General features: G+C 30.6%; 1 protein-coding gene across 1 annotated transcript in view; it reads right to left on the bottom strand.

The window, feature by feature from the left end:
• Positions 1-2,782: 2,782 nt before the first annotated feature.
• Positions 2,783-25,702, bottom strand: part of LOC139491766 (ubiquitin carboxyl-terminal hydrolase 47-like) — a 33,837-nt gene continuing 10,917 nt past the window's right edge. The window contains exons 15-34 of the mRNA XM_071279617.1: positions 25,082-25,133; positions 20,965-21,041; positions 20,105-20,160; positions 18,962-19,074; positions 17,042-17,146; positions 15,791-15,998; positions 15,266-15,381; positions 14,428-14,547; positions 13,638-13,761; positions 12,730-13,338; positions 11,859-11,950; positions 11,059-11,139; positions 9,819-9,899; positions 9,229-9,344; positions 8,483-8,601; positions 7,956-8,086; positions 6,520-6,567; positions 5,844-5,974; positions 5,399-5,470; positions 2,783-5,011 (exon numbers count right to left, since the gene is read on the bottom strand). Coding sequence (XP_071135718.1) covers positions 4,897-5,011; positions 5,399-5,470; positions 5,844-5,974; positions 6,520-6,567; positions 7,956-8,086; positions 8,483-8,601; positions 9,229-9,344; positions 9,819-9,899; positions 11,059-11,139; positions 11,859-11,950; positions 12,730-13,338; positions 13,638-13,761; positions 14,428-14,547; positions 15,266-15,381; positions 15,791-15,998; positions 17,042-17,146; positions 18,962-19,074; positions 20,105-20,160; positions 20,965-21,041; positions 25,082-25,133 — 2,566 coding nt within the window. The 3' untranslated portion in view covers positions 2,783-4,896. The remainder of the gene's footprint in view (positions 5,012-5,398; positions 5,471-5,843; positions 5,975-6,519; positions 6,568-7,955; positions 8,087-8,482; positions 8,602-9,228; positions 9,345-9,818; positions 9,900-11,058; positions 11,140-11,858; positions 11,951-12,729; positions 13,339-13,637; positions 13,762-14,427; positions 14,548-15,265; positions 15,382-15,790; positions 15,999-17,041; positions 17,147-18,961; positions 19,075-20,104; positions 20,161-20,964; positions 21,042-25,081; positions 25,134-25,702) is intronic.

Consider the following 25,702-nt stretch of genomic DNA (forward strand, 5'->3'; position numbering starts at 1 on the left):
CATGTAGACCTTGCAAGCATCCCATATATTAACAAATATAGTTAACCTTTTACATGTATAACTCATACATGTCATAATAAGTGAGTATTTCACAGAACAAAAGAACTACAATATTTTTCAAGCATTCGTTGAACGGAAACTAAGTTACATGAGTTGAAGGATTTAAAGCTGCCCTGAAGGTATTCCTGCTAACATTTGGACAGTAACATCCCGTACATAATTTTAATTGAATTTATATAGAGAATATTTTATCTTGAAGAAGAAGAAGAAGAAGAAGAAGAAGAAGAAGAAGAAGAAGAAGAAGAAGAAGAAGAAGAAGAAGAAGAAGAAGAAGAAGAAGAAGAAGAAGAAATAAAGCTTCATACAGATAGGTTAACAGCATATTTTTCCGAAAAGGGTTATTCGTGTATACTTTTAAAAGGTTTAAGGAAGATACAAAAGAAAAATGCTTTAAAAGATTAGACACTTTAATATTTCGACATTGATGGTCTATAAATTAAGATTCTCCTAAAGGGAATACAAATAAGATATATACAAGAATGAGGTGACAGCAAAAAATAGGGTTGATTGCTTGCAATATAGATGGTCTGCAAATGAATCTAAGTGTGTTTACAATACTACCTTAACGGTAGTCGTGCTTTCAAGCATGGTATGGTCACAAAGTACATTATACAGTATATATAAATATATATATTTGATATACAAATGTCAAACTTGCATACATTTACCCATGCATGTGGTAAATAAAGGTTAATATTTAGCTTCAACTTTCATGGATGAAAATTAGCAGCAATGTGAATTGTTATATTGAATATAATATCCTTAAACATTATCTTTATCAGTATAAGTTTTGGTTATCAACAAAGAGCACATGTTGAAATGTCTCGCCTGCTTTACTTACCATGATTTTAAGTTGAAGTAAGTGGTAATATGAAGGTGTTACTACAAGTATCACATTCACTTATCTTTGATCCATTCAAATGAGATCAAGGTCAGAGAAACCATGCCAGGCAGACATGTACACCTTGAAATCATTACATACAACGAATATAATGGCCCAACCGCTTCAAGTATCCCAGAAACAGACCAAAAAGTAAAATAACAAAAGAACCGCCGAACTCCGAGGTAAATTAAAAAAGGAAAGTCCCTTATCGAAATGAAGTCTAGGTCGGGTGAATCCTTGATGGCAATCTAAGATTTAACAAGGAGCCCATATACCAATACAGTTATCCTTATCTCATAATGTATCTTATTAAGACTTTTTATAACGTTTTCGTACTAAATCTGTTGGATGTGTATCATTTGATTATCTAGTCTGGAGAAAACATGATCCATTTATTACTTATTAGCTATTACTGGTTTTGAACTAGCTGTCAGTAACTGCAAACACTATTAGATAGGTACGTTGTGTCTTTGTTTTCGACTTTTGTGCTTTCTTGTCGACCTTAAGAGTAAAGCCCTTTCCAACTGATAGTACACTTTGTTCGTGTGCGATATAACAGCAATGTACTGGGTCAAGGAAACGATTGGGCGATCATGAGTTCAATGTCAGCTGAAGTTGATATGCTTGTCTATATGCCATTTTATGCTTCTTTGTTGCATATTTCTTTATTTTATAGTGATTAAGGTTAGAACGAAATGTTGACTGATGTATCCCTTTTTTACATGTTTGCCTTCTATTATGTCTGTTCGCTTTGTTCACACGTTGTCAATAAAATGGAACTTGATGCGACTGTCATACAAGTGAGAGGTTTGTCTATCTTTAAAACCAGGTTTAATCCACCATTTTCTATATAAGACAATGCCTGCATTAAACAGGAACATGACAGTTGTTATCCATTTGTTTGATGTGTTTGAGCTTTTGATTTTGCAATTTGATAAGGTACTTTCTTTTTATGAATTTCTCGGAGTTCAGTATTTTTGTGATTCTACTTTTTATATATATGTTTATCCTGCAACTTTCTATATGCGTCTGACTGTCCCACGTCAAGAGTCTGTTATGCGGTGGTAGTACTAGTAGTTAGTTGATTTTGTCCATACTTGTCTTTTGTATATTGTTTTATAATAATTCAGTCTATTGGTTTTCTTGTTTGAACTGTTTAACATTTTGACAAGGCAGGCCCTTTTTAACACCTTTCTACTCGTTACGAGCAATGTTCATTGCTAAAGGACACATGGTGACCTAAAGTTACTAATTTTCACTTCCTATGGTTTTTAATGAATACTTGTCTCCCTTACAGTCATACTATGTCTCCTTATTTCTATATTTTAATGTCATTTAGTATTGTCATCTGAAGATATACTTGCAGGTATTCCTCTTATTTCATTGTTTCTAAATTATTTATATGTGTCATTTAATTTGTTGGTTATTTTACTCTCTGGATCTGTACCTTTTCTTGTACACGCATAATCAAATAAAGGGCTGAGATTGGTCCTATTAAGTTTTTTAAACCAAGTGTGTATTTGAAAGTATATGTGTCAATGAAGGAATAAAATTGGTTTTCTACCCAACACCTTTTAGCATCATGGTAATGTGATGCTATCTGAATTGATTTTCTTATAGATTGTATTATGGATGTAATGCTATAATTTTTGGAAACATGATCGTATTTCAAATTTCCTTTTTAAACAGGATGTTTTTTTTGACATATCTAGGGAGAACAAATTTTAAATCTGTTCATGTCTGTTTTTTTAAATCGAAGTTTCTAATTCTAATTTGCAGTTCTTTGTACATTTTCACTATCTACTCTTACAATGGAAACCATGACAACACTATACATTAAATAGATATTTTTTATTCAAAATCATTGAAATCTGAACAGCCAGTGTGGATATATTCTACACTGGAAATATGTAGACAGATAGTAATATATACAATCCCAAGAAAAACACGAACATGTATTTATATTTGGCTTCTTTACAATTCTGAAATAATTTATACTTAAACAGTATTCTTAAACATTTTTCCTCACAGCACCTTATAAATTAAAATTACTTTAACAAAACAGATTAATTAATAATGTAACAATTGACAATCTTGGTTGATATTTTTCTGAATATCTTGAAAAGGTCTAAAGAAAAACACAACAATTCTCTAATTGACAGTAATGAGACATTCAGGTGTATTATCTGAAAAAGTATTGATATAAAATGTTTACAGAATGATCAAGAGTACTAAGATAATATCAATTGACAATCTTTCTAAGTGCAGAAAGAGATATTTATGAAAAATTTGCAAGCTTTATTATTCAACTTAAAACGCTTCTACTAAAGAAATAAACAAATTATTTCAGATATTCTCTGATACTGCCAGACAGATTCAGGCTCTTGTTTTGAAAGCTCCAAGCCAGTAGGACTAAATGGTGTTAATTGAAGTGCAGAAAAACAATACAAACTTTTAAGGACAAAAAATGCAGGTTCCATAAAGACATCATTGCAGTAACCCTAAATATATTTAATGCAACTTGTACAATGTATATACATGTAGTGTATTTTTAACAATTGTAAACATTATTTATTTTTTAACTACAAATTAAGGTGGATTTTTTTGGAACGTTATTTTTGACAATTAAATTTCTAAACATGGTGAATAAATTTTCAAAATCACTGTTCATCTGTTTCTTTTACATTATTGGTTGATACATTTCATATGCAAATCAGAATGGAATCATGAATATGTGTTAATAAATTCAAACTAAATAATTTAAAGTGATTCCATCTTTTTTTCTGTTGAAAGCACATGTGATGATGGGCGTATCTTTTATATTCAGCATGTTTTTAGTTTAGGTTTGCAAAAGTTCTTAAATTTTCTTGATTTGGGAGTACTTAATACTTTTTTTAATTGACATACATAATTTGCATAATTGCATTTTTTCTCATCATAATTATGCAACATTTATAGTCCTTTAAACCTTCTTGATAAAATAAAGATATTGCAGCTGATCACATAAATAAATTGTATGTATGGAAAGCTGTGAAATAAAAATAACAAAAGAAATATTTTACATTTAATTCTTTGACAATTAAAAACTTTATACATGATCTTTTTACAGTTGTAATAATCTTTATACCCATAGGACATGGTTATGAATGATTTCTTGGGTGGAACTACTTTTTTTGTCAATTTCAAGATATTAACCTGACCTCAAATGGCCCACTAATTTTAAAGAATTGATCAAACATATGTTCAACAACTATCTTGAAGTATAAGTGGTATCAAGATTTTAAATACTGTAAATTCAGAATTATTGTGTGAATTCATAATTGCAATTTTGTCATTTTAGACTTAATTTTAATTTTTGCGATATTTAGAAAAATCCTGTTTAATTCCTATAAAAAAAATCAAAATGCGAGTTTAAATTATTGCCATTTTAAACTCTGTTGCATTTTTCGCAATAATAAAAACATCACAATAATTTATGAATTTACAGTACTACTGATTCATGTGCTTGGACATTACATTCAACTTAACTCTGTATGAACAATTTTTTGTTTCAACATTTTCTTATTTATGAAATATATCTAGCTATTAAAATAGAAATGAATGTTCTATGGGTAACTTTAATTGGTGAATTTTCCAGTTTTCTGGAATCTTGTGGCATCACAATTTAAAATCAACTACAATTTTAATACAGTTAACAGTTGAACTCCAAGAAAGTTTGTGAAGCTAAAAATAGATTTTTTTTCCAACCAAGAGAAACCTTACCACAGTAAATACTTTATCTTATTTATTTTGTGTTGTTCAATATCAGAACAATTTTATTAATAAAACCAGTTTGAAATTCTGACTATTAAACCTGTTTCAAACTCTTTCATTTAAACCAAACTGAAAGTGTATTAAACAATTTATTAAGTTAAACAATTTATTAAGTTCAAAATGTATTGGTTTTAACCATTTCAGTCCAGATCTGGGGAAGTTTTATTGGTGCTAGGGGGATGGTCATCTGTGTAGATCTTCAAAGCCTTTTCTTTTCTAGGTGAGTATGTCGTCCTGGCAGTAGTTCTGTTCAACCTTCAAAGAAGAATGGCTCCAATTAGTAATGCAAGTTTTTCTATAAAATACACTATCATTTATAATTGAGAAATTAATGAGGGAGGATCAATTTTCCCTGTTTTTGAACCAGATCTGATTATTGAATGAAAATATTAGGGGTGACTAGATCCCTTTCGAATGTGTATATTGTTCACCCCATATATATCAAGATTCGTTTATTACTATTTAAAACAAAAATTTGATGACTAATATTTTCTTTGCATTAAAACAAAAATATTCACTCCTTTACAAAATTCAGTGGACAATATTTTAAAATATTGCAATTTAAAGTGAAAATTTGCATTTCTCTGCCACATTTTACATATGGTTCTTTATAATAAAAATTTTTACTTGAACAACATTTACCTTGTATTTTCTTTTTGTTGTAGTTCTTTTTTCTGTTCTTCTGATAATTCCATTGGCTTTTCTGTTTTATCCCTGAAATATGATAACTTTAGTTTAAATGGGTTGGTTTTTAAAGTAAGTACCTTTTATTTCGACTATTACAATGCAAAGGAAAAAAAATAATAGCAGCATTTTTACTTTTGATTTAAATAATAAATAAATTTGCCTGTTTTGGGTGATTTGGTGAAAATGGGTATATTTCTCCATTTGTTACCCAAAGAACTATCATACAAGAAGTCGGAATTTGATGAAACTGATTTTTCAATTTAATCTTTTTGACAAATTCTCCTCCATCTTGCTTATAAATTGACATATGATAGCATTTTATTTGAAAAAAAAAAGAAAAGCTAAAATCTCCACCCCCCTTCCAGACCCAATTGACCTATAAAAATAAGGTAAAACTTACTTGTAAAATAGAACACTTCCATCATCACAGATATATAGGGGCCATGTATTTAGAGTTGTGGCATGTGGACTCCAGTCTAAGTCTGTATTCATCTCCAGTAGAGAAACATCACAGGGAAAGTTGCCACGACCCTAAAGAACAAAACATAATTAGTGAAGCTATATACAAGATTATGAATCATGTTGCTGCAACCCTAAAGAACAAAACGTAATTGGTGAAGCTTTAGACAAGATAATGGATAAAGTTGCTGCAAAACTCAAACACAAAACGTAATTGGTGAAGCTTTAGACAAGATAATGGATAAAGTTGCTGCAAAACTCAAACACAAAACATTAAGCTATAGACAACATTATTGATCACTTCTGTGTGACAATGAAACAGATTATTCATTTTGTAAAATAGATGGGCTTGCTTTGTATTTATCCAAAGCTAATTGACCCATTTTCTGACATTTCTAGAATTACATTTTTAATAGTAACACTTATAATATATATGTAAGACTCTATGAAAATGCGATAGAAAATTAAAGACCAAGATAATATAAACAAAATCAAGTTGTAAAATCTTCCTCAAATATGTGTATAGAGCTGTAATCATGCAGCCCTCTTTTTAAACTAATTGTGTAAATAATTTGTAATAAGCATATCATAGTGTGATAAACATATTAAAAGCATACCTTGGCATAGTCAATATTGTCTTCTAGAATTCCACTAACTTCTGAAATCTAAAACAGAAAAAATTGGTAATTTATATCTATAGACATTGTTCAAAATGATCCTCCAGAAACTGAAATCTTCTCATTCCTTATAAATGGATCTATATTATGTACTTAAGCAAAATGAGTGAAGAACAATTTTATCATGCTGAATAAGCCACCGTTCTAATGACTGTTCAATTTCAATATCTGCACATACTGAAATGTCTTCCCTGATTTACTGACCATAATTGAAGTTACATGTATGTTGAAAGTCTTAAATTAAGGTTTTACAACAAGTAAAAAACATAAAACTACCATTATTACTAATCTATGAAAATGATGTCAGTTGAATCGCAGTAGATGGATATTTACACTTTGAAATAATTCCATACCCCAAATATATATAGTTACTCTATTGATCATTGTACCTGAGAAAAGGAATTTGCTAATTTTTCAACAAATTCAAAGTCACTATTCATTGCATACATTTTTTTCCTTTCTTTAAATTAAATACTGTGAAAGTACTTTTATTTGTGGGGTACCAATTTTCGTGGTTTTAGAGGATGACTTTATCCACGTTTTTAAGTGTCCAACGAAATAAAACAACCATTGTCCAAATCAAGACATGGAAAGATCCCCATCAGTAGGTTTGACTACTGGTATGATCTAGAGAATATATTGAATAACGCCAAATCTGAGAATACTTTAATAGCAGTCACAGAACTACAACTGCATGCAGGATTATACCCATTTAATCTTTTATAAACTAAACTGTACAACTTTTGATTTTTTGATTCTCATAAAAAATATTTTTGATCGATGAAAGTCAGATTTCCGGTATTGATATGCTAGTATGATAAAGTGTTCATTTTATATATATCCTCATAGTTCTCATACATATTGGAATAAATAATTTCATGCTGGGCTTGATTTTGATCAGAATTATTTGACAATTCAAGATACGTTTATAGCATTTGTTTATGTTACTGTTTGCTTTAGGTGACATGTTTATGGCCTAATTAACTTTGATCTGTTGATCACTTTATCATGGGTTAATTAGTGTTATGGCTACGATTTCCACTGGTCAATGTTTACTTCGCAATTTCCTTCAATCCAGACTATTTGTAACCTTCGTTTCTAAAGGCTTTAATTTTTCAATTTTTTTTAGAAAACTAAATTCCATGAATTAAAAAACCCACGAACATGTAAATATTGCTCAAACCACGAAAATTGATACTCACGAATTAAAGTACTTTCACAGTATTTTATTTTGATAAAAAAAAAAATTATGGAAGGTTTATAGTGACTTTATACCCAAAGACACTGAAAATTCCTCCAGCATTTTGCTATTAAATGAAATAAATCTGTATCACCAAAACAGATTTTTATGATTTATTATATCATATTATATGAACCTTTGACTTCAGTTCCTCGACTGTTTGCTGGGTTAAGAATATCTCCTTGAAATTTTCTAGTTCTACAGTTGCTGGGTGCCATTGTCGTACAAAGATGGCTAACTGGGATGATGATATCATCTGCTCTTCATCTACAACATGTACAAATAGAACTTAACATGTGGCTTTTATGTATAAGAATATATATATGTATTCAGTGATTAGGAAGTTAATGAGTGATGAATCTGAATATGCATCACACAGTTAGGCAAGATAACATTAAGCTTCATTATAAATTTCAGAAAGCTCTAATTTGTAGTTCCTGACAAAAGCAAACAATGAAAATTTCTTACATGGTATTTATATGAAAGAATGATAATTGATTAAACACAGTAAAGCATATTCACATGAAGCTTACTACCAATTTTTTAGGATGATCTAATTAAAAGTTTCTGATTAAAAGACAAATGTTGTCAAGCTTCAGAGAGGGGGGTATAATTGTATCATTTGTATGCATATAAATCAATAAATATTGTTGAATTCTTTACCATCAAGCTTCTGTAAAAATATTTCCCAGTTGGCAAATATAGGTACATCATCTTCATACACTTGGTTGTCAAGGTAAATAGAACCGGGATTCTTCCATGTTTTCTTCCGTAATCGACATCTAAACAATACAGAAAATCAACTACAATAACATGTTAATTAATCTTGGAGGAACATTAATTCCCTATCTTTGTTATACACTCTATTTTTATTCTGAATTTGAGCACAAAATAAATTAAAATATAGAAAATTTTCAATGTTAAATTCAACCCCTCTTTTGTGTTGTTAACATCTTTGAGTATGTGAACAGAGCTTTAATCATATCCCTCACCCCTCTTTTTTTTTCAATTTAACCCTCATCCATACTCAACTTTTTTTTTACACAATTTAAAACAAAATTACATTTGAAATTTGAAAAAAAATAATCTATCCTATAGTATACATCTTGAAATTTTTGATGAATACCTATTGCAAATTCATTTATACTTTCGAACACAAAATTAATATTATTGTCAGTTTTCTTATCTCAGGGCTATTCCAGAAAAAAATGTATGGGGGGGTTGGAAGGCACATTGTATTAATAATACATGGGTGATGGGTATCAGAGCAACTTTTCACGCTATAATGCACTATAATTCTCAATTACAATTGTCTGGGTGGCGGGTGCTGACAAAAACTGCCTTCCAACCCCCCCATACATTTTTTTCTGGAATAGCTCTCAGAGAGTTTGCTCCCTTATGCTCCATACCTATGTACAGGAATGTCAAGGCCACATTGTTCTTTAATCTCTGGAATTATCAGTTTCTTTGACTCTAACACCGTCATTCCTTTGGCAAATATTGTATCAATAAGAAACTTACTAGGCTGTAAAGAAAAAAGTGATCAGTTAGTTGTAATATTTAAAATTTGGTAACCTATCAAATATTACTTATTTTTCATTTAAATAATCCATTGGTGCTTTGAACTGAAAATTAGTTTTATGTGTTGATTTTGATTTTCATAAAGTTTTGAAGTGAGATTTTGAAAATTAAAATATACTTTGAAGACATAAGCCAGTACAAAGTCAGGTAAACCAATTGTACAATGCTTATTTTGAAATCCATGAATTTCGTTTTATTTTCATAATAATAAAAAAGAAAGACACAATGCCTTAGGTTCTAAACTGTTCTCATGTGGTCTGGGTTAATTCTCTTTTGAGATGTTGCTTACAAAATTCTGAAAAACAAAAGTGCTGATGATATATAGAAAGAGCAAAAATAAAGGTACTGAGTGTGACTGGATCAATCAATTTATACATGGCAAGAATATTTAACTTAAGTAACTAAATATTGTTCATACCTCTGCTTCATTGATATCAAGTTGGAACACTTTGACTCTGTATTCTCCTTGTTTTAAAGCTCTCCCTAACTTAATATTCAGCTGAAAATGATAAACATTAATCATACTGAATTGTATTACCAATATATTCTTATAAACATAAATTTTGTTAACAAAATTGCATTTCATAAATACATACTTTCAATCAGGCCATTCTATTGTGACAAAAATCAACACCCTTACCACACATTTATAGCATTTCACATTTTATGACCATGGGGGCTGTCTCATGATAGATATACTACTGGGTTTGCCTAAAGAGTGGTCAGTTAAGATTTGATCCTGAGCTGGGTACAACCAAAGATATAAAAATTGGTATTTACTGCTTCTCTAATTTTTGTGCTATTTTCACATTTCCTGACCGGTGTGAGAAAAATATTTCTCCTCACTAGTGTAAAATCTGTTCTCGGCAAATGATTAGTTGAAATTTAATTGTGACGATAAATTTCCTTGCTTTCCTCTGAATTTTCTTATTGTGACGTCATGAAAAAAAGCGACCATGCCTGATGATGTCACATCAAAAGTACACAACTTTCCTCAAATATGTGAAAAGGAAGTGTAAAAATCTTAAGAGAAACAGATTCCACCACTGGAACCCGTGTATTGCGATATTTCTCCACTCTCAACAGTTAAATTTTAATTATTTAAAAAGCTCTGCAAGCCTCACGCTTTAAATATTAAAATTTAACTGTCTCAAGTGGAGAAATATTGTAATACACTTGTTGCCGTTGTGGAATCTATATTTCTATGGTAAGCAAAAGGCATTTAAAATTTAGAACACTTTTTGGCTTTGAGTCAAAATAATTGTTGTCTTTTCTCAAACTGTTACCTTGGGAACTAGCAAGTTAAAAATAAACTCAGTGCATTAGTATCCTACAAATCAAGGTTTGTTCTCATATCACATTCACATGTTCTTATCCAGTTATGCATATATTACATGAGATAATGAGACTAGACATTAAACATTAATCCATCGTCTACACCATCAAATTTTAAGACAGTCTCAGTAGGCAATCAGTTGTCTATCACTGATCAACTGTTAGGATCTACAGTTACCTAGATGGTTCATTAAAACCTGTTTCCCTAAACTATCACCAAATGTTGCTTTCCTTATTTTCATCTTGACAGCTAAGGACAACTTTTATCATGGTGTTATTTTCTGATTAAAACTTTTACTGTTTGAATACCACATTAAACCTACTTTTCCATCTTCAAAGAAAGACAAGGTTTCTGACAGCCGGATACTTTCAAATTCTTGATTTTTAGTGTAAACTCTATACACCTACAATAAACACACATATTAAGATTAAAAGTGATTTACCACCTGTGATATAAATCTTTTCATATTTATCTTAATTGATGCACTGAAAAAGGTCTCATCTATGTATATAAATTTAAATTCAATTTACTGTTTATTTATTCATTAACAAAATGTATGAGTCATCCATTGAAACTGTGTCTCCAAATAATATAAACAGATGGATCTTCACCAGTGAGAAGGCAGGCTTCAGCTGACACTTAAATAAAATGTGTTCTAGTTCAGTGAAAATGGACATCACACTATAAGAATATTTTTTTAAGTTCTATTGATAGATTTCCCAGTGATAGCAGATAAACAAACTGCTATAAATAGAATTGACCATATCCATGTTATTGTACGGAGAAACCCCAAAATTCTCTAAGACCAATCATTAAATAACAGTTTTACAATTTTATTATAAGGATTATGCAAACATGTTGAAATTCTATTGAGTCTTTCTTAATGGGTTGATGATCAACAAACTGAAGTATAAAGCAGGAATGGCAAAGTCCATGTTATCAGATAAAAGGAACCCACAAAAAACAACCAAAAAAGTTGCAGATTAAAATAAATTGAGGGAACAGCGTAAGACAACAGTAGTTATCCCTTAATGGCTTAAGAGTCTACATACAGCTAAATGCTGACAGACTACACCACAATAAAGATTGCTAAATCGTCTTATTCTTCAGATGATTAATTACCTTAAAGTTTTCAGAGTCTGTACCAATAAAAGGCTCCAGCTCTGCCTTGAAAGCCCCAAGTGTTATCCTCTTATCTACTAAGATTGTTAACGCTGAAAAGTATAAATGTGTAGATTGAAGAGAGATATTGAAAATATGTAAGAACATGTTTTAAAATATGATATAAAACCCGATTCTTGCTAGACAAACATGATAAGCCAGAACTTTAATGTTCCATCGAAAGACATATAAATTAAGCCGGACACATTATTCTGCCCAATTTTTTTTTCAATTTATGGCTTATTGTGTAATTCACATTTTTTAACATTAATGTAGAGAAATGTCATATGATGTTAATTCATTTTTAGATGGTTATAAGTTGATAAAACATGATCTATTCATAGATTATTTCAAAAACTACTTATTTTCCAGGATGGTTACTTTGTGTCCTATGTTGGTTGTTATTGTGCTTAGTAATGACCAAAAGCTCTTTTAACTAAATTTTACAGGTTGTTTTTATAATGTGCTGTTTGTACACCACTGTCTTATGTTATGGGGAGGATTAAGTGCTGACAAACATGGATAACCCAGCCATGCTATTATGTGGCTGTCCAAAGTCAGGAGCCTGGACTAAATTTTTTGTTAGTTTGCAGTTAAATCAGTAGTTTTTTTGTTAAAATTATTTTGCATTTTGTTTGCCTAGACTGTTTAAATCTTTACTATACGGTAAGAGTTTGATAATTGCTGAAGGCAGTACGGTGACTTTTTCACATCCTTTCATACAAACCTTTCCTCTGTTTATGGCAAGCATAAAACTAACAGCTATCTAGGTTCAAGACTGTAATATGCTAAATTTATACTTTTTTTTAACAATACAGATTATAAAACTTACATCTTTGTTTTGATACAATATCCTCATCCCTATTCACCATGTTAAAATAATGTTTAAATGGTTCTTCATGAACAATTGTCACTTCATCATTGTCCCAATTTTCACTTTCATTTTTATTATCCGTGTCCAAATTTTCACTACCTTCTTTACTTGAATGAGTATCCATATCATTAATCCCCCTGTCACCAGGAGAAGGGGGCGCTGTCTGTTCAGAGTCGCTATCACAGTGTTCAACAGGTTCTCGTATAACGTCATCAACATTATAATTATCTGCTCCTGATTCAGCACTATAATTAGTATTTAGACTAAATTCAGCACTAGTACTGGTTTCCTGACTACTACTACAACTTTGCCCAACAGGGCTACTTGTCCGTCCCTCGGAACCAGTCTCTGTTGGACTGGTACACTGTCCTAAAGACCGGTCACTATGTGAATTATTCAACGTCACAGATTTTAATTTGGAGTCTAACTCACTATCACTCCCCCTATCACTAATTCCCTCGTCAACGTCTAATGAATTATTGTCTTGTGTAGATTTTACACTAGAACACATATCTTCTAAAAGTTTATTGTGACGGTAACTAGATTTCATATATTCATTTACTTCATCTGGAAAATAAACATGTTAATTACATTAAAACTCATCAAAAGAAAAGAAAAGTTAACTTAAAGCCAACACTTAAACTTGAACAAATACAAAAGTTTGAAATGATAACAGAGTTTTCTAGCACAGAGGACAGACAGAATATACAAAAACTCTTCTCACACAAAAAAAGATTTAAGCAACAAGGTTCATACTCTTTCTGCAACAACACATTGAAGGTTTTTCTGAGTATTTCTTTAAGACATCTTTACGTAAGGTTTTGTAAGACATGAATAAATGAACAATTCTAGGAATTACGACTTACCTACAGACGGTATATTTACATATATACGTATTGTATTTTGATGTCGATCTAAAAGTTTATAAAATCTGCTACACTGAAATTGTCCACTTTCTACACTCTCTAAACCGGAGAATTCTATGTACACCTAAAATGTTAATTGTATATATCCAAAATATATATATATTTATACAATATAGTTCAATAATTCTATTCATTTTCAACCTGTTTATCTACATTGCTAACAAATACTTATCATGTGTTAGCCAATTTTCTTGCAAGACTTCATTTATTTGGATTGTGCCAAATGCCATTAAAAAATTAATCACGTGACCTAGGTTCAGATAAAATTACCTTAAATTTACATTAACCTACATATACATCTTAAAATTTTTATTTTCATGCAAGAGTTTTTAAAAAGCTTCCATATATAACAATCTCCATGAATTAAACATTTTCACAAATTTTGGTTAATTTTCAAATTTTACTAGTCAAAATTTAACATATGTTACACACAAATCTGATAAAGAGATTCTCACGAAGTGATGAAATATACAAGGCTGGACCAATTTAACTTGTTCAGAATTAAACTTTTTCGAAAAATCTAGTAATCAGTTTTTCAAGTTGAATTTTGATTTATGAAGGAATTTGTGTACCTCCATAGGTTATAAGGGTAAAATTGTCTATTGGGAACTATGTTTTAAATTGTTCATTTTATATATGTGAATTTCTGAGTTTCTTCATTTCACAATGTCACATATAGCACCTTTTTTAATGCTAAGATACCTTTCAAACCATATATGCATCTCCATACCTTATTACTTTTAAAGAATCCTTCTGCTTTAAGAGTTTTATTTGGCACAGCTAAAAACCTCAAGTCACTATGGAATCTCTCCAAAACGCATCTCATTTGGTCTACGGGACACTTCAGTATCTAAAAAATAAATGATACATAATTTCTGTGTTATTTTTCCTTAAATTTAAATTTCATTATGAATTCAACACAGCAGACATAAGTGTACAATGAGGCAGCAACCAAAATTTTCATCAAGTAATTTTTATCAGAGCACAAGGAAAAGCTCTTCTAAATCAATCATATGGTTGATCTTGGATTCATCAGATTCAGATCTTGCAGTCCAGTTGGTACTGATTTTTAGCAATGCAGAGCTGTAAGCTCTGTGTGTTTATAAGTTAATAACACAATTATTTAAATCCAATACTTTCCTATTCTCGGTTAATGTTGCTTTATCTTAAGTTTTCTCAGTTCATGTTGCTTTATCTTAAGTTTTTTCAGTTCATGTTGTTTTATCTTAAGTTTTCTCAGTTAATGTTGCTTTATCTAAGTTTTCTCGGTTAATGTTGCTTTATCTTAAGTTTTCTCAGTTCATGTTGCTTTATCTTAAGTTTTCTCAGTTAATGTTGCTCTATCTTAACATGCTTAAGTTAATCGATTTTATTTTGCCCATGATATTTTCTGTCCTTTAACTTTTCATTCAATGAAACCATGAAATAAAATATCCATAAAAATGCCAGATTTGCTCAATCCACTTGAATTTGTATCAATGAAAATAAATGATTCTACAGTAGTCAATATCCTGTATAAGAGCCTGTTAGAAGATACTTGTTTGAACACATGTTACCATAACACTCACATTTGAGACTAGTTTTTTAAATTCATTAACAGTTTGAGTCTGATAAGCTCGTACACTGATGGGATCATGGAGAATATCATTTTCTATGTCTGCCACATAGACTTTTACTGTTACACCTGCAAGACAGAACATGAAAATAAATAATGATTGTCGTCTTCAGTATTGATACAAGTTGCATGGGTAATTAAAAATAGAAAATGCTTAAATAATGAAAAATGTATAAATTTATAGTTTATCAAATATCATATACATTCAAAAAAATCTCTAACATTATTTATTATCTATATATAAAAGTTAAAAAAAAGATCAAACAAAACACAAAGTGATGCTTCAAACTTCAAAAAAACAGATCTAGAAAATGTACCTACTCATAATTCTGTAATATTTTCAATGCCAAGTACAAAATGTTAAGTCCTATAAAAACACATTTTTAGCGCAGTAAAATTGAGAATGGAAGAGTCTATTTTGTATGTTGTTCTATTGCACAGTTCATGATAAAGTTCAACTAATGTCCTATATACTGACCTCCTGGACGGTATTCCTGGAATTCTTGATCTGAATGTTTAGTTTCCAATAACAGGTCAAAGTTATATGCCTGTTTGACCCCTCCTAGAATCTGACCCATGGTGTGTTCCTCTTGACCCTCGTAGGAACATTCTAAGGAATCATGATACTCGTCGTACTTAACAATCCTACAACAGTCCAAAGGAAGGACATCTTCTAATTCAAACATCTGAAACAAACAATATAATTTTAAAGTATTTAGTCTTTTTGTGTATGCATGCAAATTTTTTGAAGGGGTGTATTAAAAATTTGCATAATTATTTCTAAAAAGCTTACAACTAACTTTTCTTGTATAAAGATTGATGTTTTGTTTTTTTCTCTCATATACATATAACATAGATGTCTTTTAAGTCATCTTCAACTTTAAATGTTTCCTCTAATAACAGTAATATTTTACATTAAGCAGATAAGGTGTGAATTTATTACTAATTGCCTCATGAATGTTATATATGATTCTTTTGTAAAGTTTTGTTTTATTACACAAAACTCTTTTGTAATTGCTCAATTTTAATTTTCATGTTTAAAAAACATAATATTTATTCATTGTTGTTTGCTCCATGTTTAAATATTCTGAGAAAAATTAATGCTTACAAATGTTATAAAATTCAAATTATACAGGATTTATGGTAAAAAAAAAATCTTCAATTTTGAATCAACAAGAATCTGTCCCCAGTACACGGATGCCCCACTCGCACTATCATTTTCTATGTTCAGTGGACCGTGAAATTGGGGTAAAAACTCTTATTTGGCATTAAAATTAGAAAGATCATATCATAAGGAACATGTGTACTAAGTTTCAAGTTGATTGGACTTCAATTTCATCAAAAACTACCTTGACCAAAAACTTTAACCTGAAGCAGGACGAATGGACAGACAGACTGGACTAACCGACGGACGCACGGACGACAGACCAGAAAACATAATGCCCCTCTACTATAGTAGGTGGGGCATAAAAAGTATTCAGTGGTTAATCAAGAATTTATCATGGGTTAGCAGTATATTTTCGTCAACATTACCAGTCTTATTAACGGTAAGAATAGGATATTCATGAAAATATGACCTACCAATGGTAAAATCACCCTCGACCAAAGACTTTCATTAGTAATTTCTTTCAAAAAAGTGTAGAAAAAAAAAGTTTTGAATTACAAATTTTCCCCAAAAGGTCCCTATTCTTTATCATTGTGTAATTTCATTATCATTCCTTGTCCTTACTTTATAGGCTATTTCTGTACTTTCTGTTAACGTTTTATCTTTGTGTATCTCTAGCTTCTGTTCAATTTGTCTTTTCTTCACTGGGTGATAACAGAAAAGCTTAATCTGGAAAATAATAATGAACAGTTTAAAAATTCTGTATAATTAACAGTCAAGTGATTTCTGAAAATATTAAATAGATGCACCATAGATGCATAGGCAAAATTAAGATCGTTATAATTTTGTCATAGACATTACAGATTTGTTTTTTTGTAATGGAAGAACAATGAAAAGTCTGCTGACAATTATGGTGAACAAGACTGTAGGAGACTTCCAGATTTTATTCATACTTTCAGGAACCTGTTGTTCAGTGCTTGTCCTTAGTGTTTCCTACAGGTGGTTTTGGCGTGTAATGGCGCCCTGCCGCGATTTCTCGACGCCCTGCCCTTTTTGGGAAAAAAATTTGGCGCCCTGCCCTAGTTTTGTCGAAATTCCTGACGCCATGCCTTTACGGTACTGAAAGACATATTTTATGAATACCGCTCGAGTTATTTCCCTTCAAACGTAAACAAAAGTTCACAAGGACGCCATTTTGTAATCGATTTCGTAATCAGCTGATTAGCAAACTGCAATAGATTGAATAGTGAATACAGATACTAATCACGCGTCTGATTGTATCCCCAAAGTCCCAGAAACATCGTTTTGCCTAGAAGATTAATGATATGACATTGTTTTGACAAGAAACTAAACCGGAAAACGATTTCAAAACATCTATTGCTTAGATCAATATTTTTGACAGCTGATAGATTTCTAATTAACATAATATACATTGTTTGCATGGTTGAACAAGCCAATGAACGGCGATCATGAGACATTTGTCAAAGTGAAAAGTAAAAATTCTTTGCAAACTATTTTTAAATACAAATGCTTGACTGTACCTTAAATGAAATGAATAAAAATCCAAACTAAATTATTAAAAGCAGAATAATCTAGAAAATAAATGAATTCCTTGATGAAATGTTGTCTTTTGTTTACAAACATGTCACATGATCATTTTAGGCGGGAACAATACTTGGGAAAACACCTAAGTAACAGACAACTATTTCTGGCTATTTATAGACATTTAAAACAAACAGCTGATATGGTAGTGCCATGAAAGTAGTAAAACTTGGTGTATCTATATTAATTTAATTTGGAAAAGGGTGTAGAGGGGAAGGGGTTAATTTGTAAAGTTATTTTTTTTTTGTAATTTACTAAATTTTGGTTACTAAAAATGACCAGACAAATTCTTCAAGTTAATCATTTTAAATAGTCCATTCATATTTAAAAAAAACATCCAACCTATCACCCTGATCTTTTTTATGGAACTCTGGCTTTGGCAAACCAACATTTTTTTTCAATGTGGTACCACATCAAGAATATGATAGACCCAGAAAGAAGTCTGTTACATGTACAATGATGTATATATTTTGAACAATAACTATTAAGAGGTCATTAAACTAGTATTTTTTAAATGAATCTATTTTATAGAAATTGCCTGTTTATGTTAAGTAAGTGCCCTAAAATTGTTGTCCATCGCGCTTAATGTGCCCTCTGAGCTAACAATTACCCTGCCCTTTTTAAAAGCTGCAGGAAACACTAGTCCTTTTTTCTCATTTCTCTTTATTTATATAGATTAGACTGGTAGTTTTCCTGTTTGAATTGTTTTACAGCATCCATTTTTGTCCCCTTTATAGCTTGCTGTTTGGTTGGAGTCAAGGCTCTACTTTTTACACATTGTGACTTGGATTGAGAGTTGTCTCATTGACACTCATACTTTTTTTGCATCTTTTTCTTTCTTTCTACATACATAATTTCATACTAGAACAGTTAGCTTTTCAATTCTGTGACAAGTTTCAGATACAATGTTAACTAGTTTCGAGATGTTAGCTATAATTATACCTTGCACATTGACTTATCCAATTCTCGTTGTCTTTTTTCATTCTCCTCTTTATCTTTCATATTTTGTAAATGTTGTTTGATATGAGCAGGGAAACCATCAGGCTGTGTAAAATCTGTCAAGAAAATCTCACTTTATACATAACATTGTAAGTAAACATTAATAGACAGCAGTCCATGACAATGTCTGTAATATTCTCTCCTTTTACCTGAATTTTGTTTTCACAAATGGAACTAATAAGGCCAAAAAAAAAATTAAACTTGTGGTTCCAGTTACATCTTTAAAAAAAACAGGGTCGGTAGGTCGTCAATTTTATCTTATTTTTATTTTTATTTTGGACTGTCAAAATCCAGAAAAAAAATGTGTGTTTACCAAGTCGGACTCTGTTATTATACATGTATCAAACAAAAAATCACAATTTTCCATGTGTTTGGTTGTAAAATAAAAGGATATCTTATGTTTCTATTAATTTTGTTGCATTTTAGCAATAGTGGATACTTCTGATGGAACTTCAGATGACAGAAGTCTGTGAATTTAGTTATTTAAATTAACATTCCTCAAAATTTGATTGTTAGAAATTGTTTTTTCTGAAATGAAATAAAAGTTCTGGGATTGGGTGAGGTTTAAACTAGGGTCAATCGGGTTACTGGAACCACACATATACTTTTATTTGGCTTTAGAGTTTATTCTAACCATATATATAGTGGTTATTGTAGTCCATAGTAGCTGTATTGTACTAACACTAACCTATGGTTGTCAAGGACTTTAGTTTATGCATTACTAAACAAAAACAAACCTTCCTTAATGTTAATAAAGTGTTCACAATCAGTCAAAATCAGTTCATTAAAATATATTCATTATGACATCAGCATCCACAATAAAATGTACATAAAAAAAATCAAAAAATCTTGATAGAACACAAATTTCCATGATCCTAGCAAAAACATTTAATTAAAAGTAGTCATAAAATCTATGTAGCTACTACAATATTGATACTATATCTCTATTTAATTTTACCTTTGAATCAATAGATGGTACCAGAACAGACTTTATGGAAAATGTAATAATTTTAAACAGTAAGATTCCTAGGCTAGATGATTACAAACGTACATAAAAACTCAGTATTACAAAAAATAAACATTTACCTGCATTTCTTTGTTTATCGATTTGTCTGTACATTAACATGTAAGCATTTGTTGAACTGCAGAAAAAATAGAAAAAAATATTCTATGAATATGAATACGATTGAAGCCAACTTACATTATAAAGCAGTCTTTTCAACAATAATTACATTACAATATCACAATAGCATGAGTGCAAATCTAAGCCAGGGAACATCAAAAATTTGCTTCTGCAAATATTTATATATACTTTATCAAATATACAATGCACAATGCTTTTTGGTCGGGTCGTTGTCTCTTTGACACATTCCCCATTTCCGTTCTCAATTTTATGCATGTACTATATACATTTATCTTGTATGATGTTTCTCAAGAGTAACCTACAAGTGCTATCAATTTTCATTAGTATTTCTAATATACATATAATAATAAAGTCTCACAATGTATTTATATTTATAAAATTTTGATAAAGTATCTACTATGAACCTTTAACAAAAATTTCAAAATTTCAAACATTTTATCAGAAAAATTACACTGGTTATATATAGCAGTTAGACAAACACCAATTTTGATCACTGTGAAGCTTAATATTCCCTTTACAACACAATGTAATTAAAACGTTGAGCTGACTTTACAGAGTTATCTCCCTGTACTGTTAGGTACCACCTTAAATGGCCATTATCACAATGTAACACAATTAAAACTATCACTATAAAGGAAACTTTGACTATAAAAATTTACATTTCAGTATTAATTTTACAATGAAAATTTGCATTTTGTGTGCAACATTTACTAAGATCACAACAATTAATCTGGTATTTGTGTCCATTGTTAAACAACCTCAAAAATATATGCACATAATATTTTACAGCATTTATCGTTACCTTGTATATGTAGCTGAGTAATAACCCCGGGAACCAGTTGATCCTCCGTACGTTTTTGTTATTTCTTCATATGTAATCTGTATGAAAATATCAAATTCAGTTAACATCCTTAAAATAAGCTAAATGATATCTGTATTCATTAAATGTGTATGATTTTATTTTCCTGCAACAGGTCAATTCAATCTATTAAAATTTCATTAATAAGTATTCAAAATACTACTTGGTGTTGAAATCAATACAATTTAGTTAAAGTAGGTTGATTTCTGTTAGTTGTATCAAGTTGTATTGGAAAAACTCTGCGTTCAATACCTAAAATACCTTTTGTTAAAAGTTAAATATAACATTGACTCCTTGAATTAATTTGTTTAAATAAGTATTGTTAAACTGCTGTAGTTGAGTAAATATTGCAATGTGTTCATTATGGTTTACAACCAAAGAAACTGCATTCTCTTTAAATGTGTTATGGTTCTTTTCAGTAAAACGTAAAATACTATGATTATTCACAAAAAGAGAAACAACAGGGCTTTTTTTCGACCACCACAAAAGAATAAAATACTGGATAATTGTGATCATGTATAATCAGTTTTATTATACTTCATGTTGAAATGCCATATTTTGATTGGCTAATACGAGGGTGTTAATTCACTCTATCACATAGCTGAGAGGGTGACGTTTTTTTTAAATGTTACCCTCTCGTCTAGACCAATCAAAAATCAACAATTTAAAGGACAATGAATTGAATTTACATCAAGTAATTGAATACAATGCTTTAGTTTGACATTTTGACTCAGATTTTATTATTTAACTGTCAAAACTTAACAATCAAAGAGCTGATAGCTCTGAAGTGGAAGAAGGTGAATAAAAGGTAACTTGAATTACCATAAAAGCAGCCCCACTAACCCAGGCTGCTTTGTTCCATTATCGTCAGTGATTTAGCTAGCGCTCGTCACTTTCGTATTTTACGAAAAGGTTTTCGAAATGACGAAAATATTTCATATCAATTTCGTCACTAAAATTTGGAAAGTGTAAACATATTTACACATCAAATTTCTTGAATTCTACCTGTCTTTATGTTTCTGACAAGTTTATGACCCTCAGGTAATTAACGTTTACCACAGGTGTTGAAAGTTGTGATGACAAGTAATCCGCCTATCGCCAATCAGATGGGTCACTAATCCCTTAATTATTATTATAAAACCTCATAAATGACCATCATAATAATCTATTTAAGTTAAATCAGTCAGTCAGCAATTCATTTTAATCATTTCTCACAATTCTGTCGTATTTTCGTCATTTGAACAAAATTGATAATCTTCCCGGACATTTCAACTTTATTTTACTTTCAATATTTCCTTTACGATCATAATTTGCAGTTTGCTTGTCGTAGTTTCGTCATTTTAACGTATTTTTGTCATACTTTACATAAATATTCATCAAAAACTTTCGACAACTTCGATTAAAAAGAATGAAATTTATTCAAAACGTAAATATTTTCACTTGCAAACAGGTGCTTCCTGTTCTATGTATTGCGCATGCGTGAAAGTTCGTAGATGAATCCGGTTTTATTCTGAAATTATTATTTAATTGTCACTTCCCGTTTTCATTTCATTTCGTTTAAAAATCGAAAGTAAACGTCTACAGTCATTAGAATCGTCACATAAAGTATAGATGCAGATCCTTCTATCCAATATTAAAGAAATTGATTCCAAATAGATATTTAAACGTATTTTCAAGAAAATAAATGATTGTGAAGTGAAAAAGTCGTTACAAGTTCATTTGACTTGTGCAGTAGTTTAAAAAATAGAGGCACACAACTTTTGTTGATCAGGGATGTGCCCTGAAAATAACTGAAGTGAAGTTGTGAACCATATTACCAGATCCCTGATCTTATCTTCATAACTTAGCATCACATCAGTCAATTCATGCAATATTGACAATAACTGCCTACATTAGCAATCCTAAAGTCTTCAAAGATCCTAGACTAGTTCTTGAAGAACTTAAACATATATGTATAGCTAGTTATATAAACATCCTAGACGGTAAGACCCCTTGCTATTATAAAAAATAAGCCTGAATTTTGTCACGCGCAAAAGTGACTAAAGCCCTCAAAATCCTAGCTAAAACCCTGATTATCGTTATAATGTATTTTTTTTCTTCAAACAAGAAAAGGTCATAAGTACATGGATTTCCCATCCGTACAATCATTTTCTATGTTCAGTTGACTATGAAAATTAGGTAAAATCTTTAATTTGGCAGTAAAATTAAGAAGATCATATCATAAGGAACACATGTGTACTAAGTTTCAAGTTGATTGGATTTCAACTTCATCAAAAACTACCTCGACCATAAACTTTATAACCAGAAGCAGGACAGACTAGAAAACATATTGCCCACAAATGGAGCTTAAAAAAGTAAGGCTCGTTACATACCCGCCAACTTTTGAAAGTTCCCAATTCCCATATGGGTTTTTCCTGCACAAATTTTTTTTTAAAGGTTACAATTTTTAGCGATGTATTTTGCACGATCTGGATTGTCTAGAAAAAGTGTCATATTTGTATGATTAACTTACATGCCTTTTTCTTAAGTCTGTTTGCATGATTCTAGTTTTAATTCGGTAGAAAAAATATACATGAAGCTAGCAGACCAGGGTTTATTTTCCAGAGTAAGAATATTAGATGCTTGTTGAAATTTCCAATTTTAAATTATGCACAAAGATGGACCTTTAACAGGTTGGGAACAACACTCCAAATGAGATTAACCTAACTGGAAGATCAGTATAACCCACTGTAAAAAATGAGCACCAAAAAAGTCATTTATATTCATATTATTTGATGAAACTTTTCCCCAAGAACTATGCATCTATTAAGTACTGAATAGTCAAAACATGTCAAAAGAATTTTCTGTTGTTTCTAAACTTATATCTTTTTTAATAATTTGACCCCTCATTTAGAAAAGTTGTTCCAAATATGAATTTTCCCACTTTTGAGTTTAATAAAAATCTTCAAAATGTACTTTATTTTTTTTCAACAGTAAAATGACCCCTTGTTTTAGGGACAGTCCCTCATTTAAGGGACACCACTCATAATTGGGGTGGGGGTGGGGTGGGGGGTCCCAACCTAAATACAAAAATAAAATATGTTACAACCAGTATTATGTCAATAAATTGTCAATAAATTAGTGAAAAAATACTATTTACTATCTTTATCATGTTTATGGTAGTACAGTAGACTCCGGCCAATGGGATACCCAGATTGTCAGCTAAAAATATCTGATTACCCGATATATTCAATAAGACGATGAATGTATATTCATTAAATATTCTACAATAATAAGTAGATCTATTGCTTAATATGTGAAAGGGCTGGAGGATTGATGGAGTGATTTTTATCAATAACATCACCACGATGTTTGTGAAATAAAATTATCAGCTGATTATGTAGCTAATGAATAAATTTGTTTCCACTTGCAGTTTTTAAATCCTATATTTATTAAAATCAATTAAATGTCCTGAAGTATTTATGTAAATTATTATCTTCCATCCATATTGTCTTTACTTGTTTAGTAAACAAATTATTTACATTTTCACACAGGTAAACTAATTTGGCTATAAATAGATTAAAGCATGTCTGTGTAAAATCTCTTATCAAAAATCGTAATTGTTATAATTTTATTTCTTTAAATAATCAAATTTAAATTTATGAAAATATTCATGATTGATAAAATAGTATTGCTTGAAGTTTACGAAACGAATGCGGCATACGGAGGCTCAATGCCAAAGGTCAGCCCCTTAAGTCTTCAGAAGACTTGACGTCTTCTTCCACTAAAAACCATCTTGCTTAATTTTGTTGTTTTTTTTACTACCCGTAACGTTGTTATGTATGTGAAATACTTTTGAAAAAAATATTAATCTGTAAAAAACAATAATGATAGGACATTCAGTATAATAAATTAAATAACTCATAGCTGAGATGGTGATAGAGCAGATTGGTATCCCTTGAAAAAGCATTGTCAACCTTGGCTTCGCCGCGGTTGACAATGTTTTCTCAGGGTAACAATCTGCTCTATCACCCTCTCAGCTATGTGTTATTTATATAATGTTTACAAGACATAATCTTACTTTTGAGACATGTTGGTCATTGAAGCTGTACCACTGTCCATCTATGAAACACCTAAAAATAAGACAGTTATCAAATTAAAACAATCTTATATTGACTACAATTAATACATAGATGCCAACCCCCTTTTGACACAATCAGTAACAAACTATCAAATTTTCCGTATTTTTGAAAAGTTTTCAGTAATCATTCATAAACGTGCATTTACCAATAAAAATTACTGACGAGTGGTTGCAAAGTGATGTACACTAAAACTTGTCATTTAACATGTTGTCTGTAGTATGTATTCCATTCATTAATTGTTCAAATGTTCTCGACTCGAACATTTTTGTTTTGTCAAGGAGAAGTAGAGAAAGGGGGAAAGCTACTTAATAAAATGCAAGTTTGCCTCTTCGGAAGTCAGTTAGTTACCCAATAATAGGTTGATAACTCCCGAGAAACCGGAAGCATTACATTGGCGTTTCCTAAATACTGGACCAGGACGGAAAAGTAATGATAAAAATCCGCGTTTTACAAAATTGAACGTCGATGATTGGGAATCCGTAACTATTCGACTTTGACCGTAATAGCGTAGTTTTTATCGCAAAATCGGAAAAACTACGGAAAAATCGTAATGGTTGGCA

This window comes from Mytilus edulis, chromosome 10, assembly GCF_963676685.1.
Source record: "Mytilus edulis chromosome 10, xbMytEdul2.2, whole genome shotgun sequence".
Classification (NCBI taxonomy): Eukaryota; Metazoa; Mollusca; class Bivalvia; order Mytilida; family Mytilidae; genus Mytilus; species Mytilus edulis.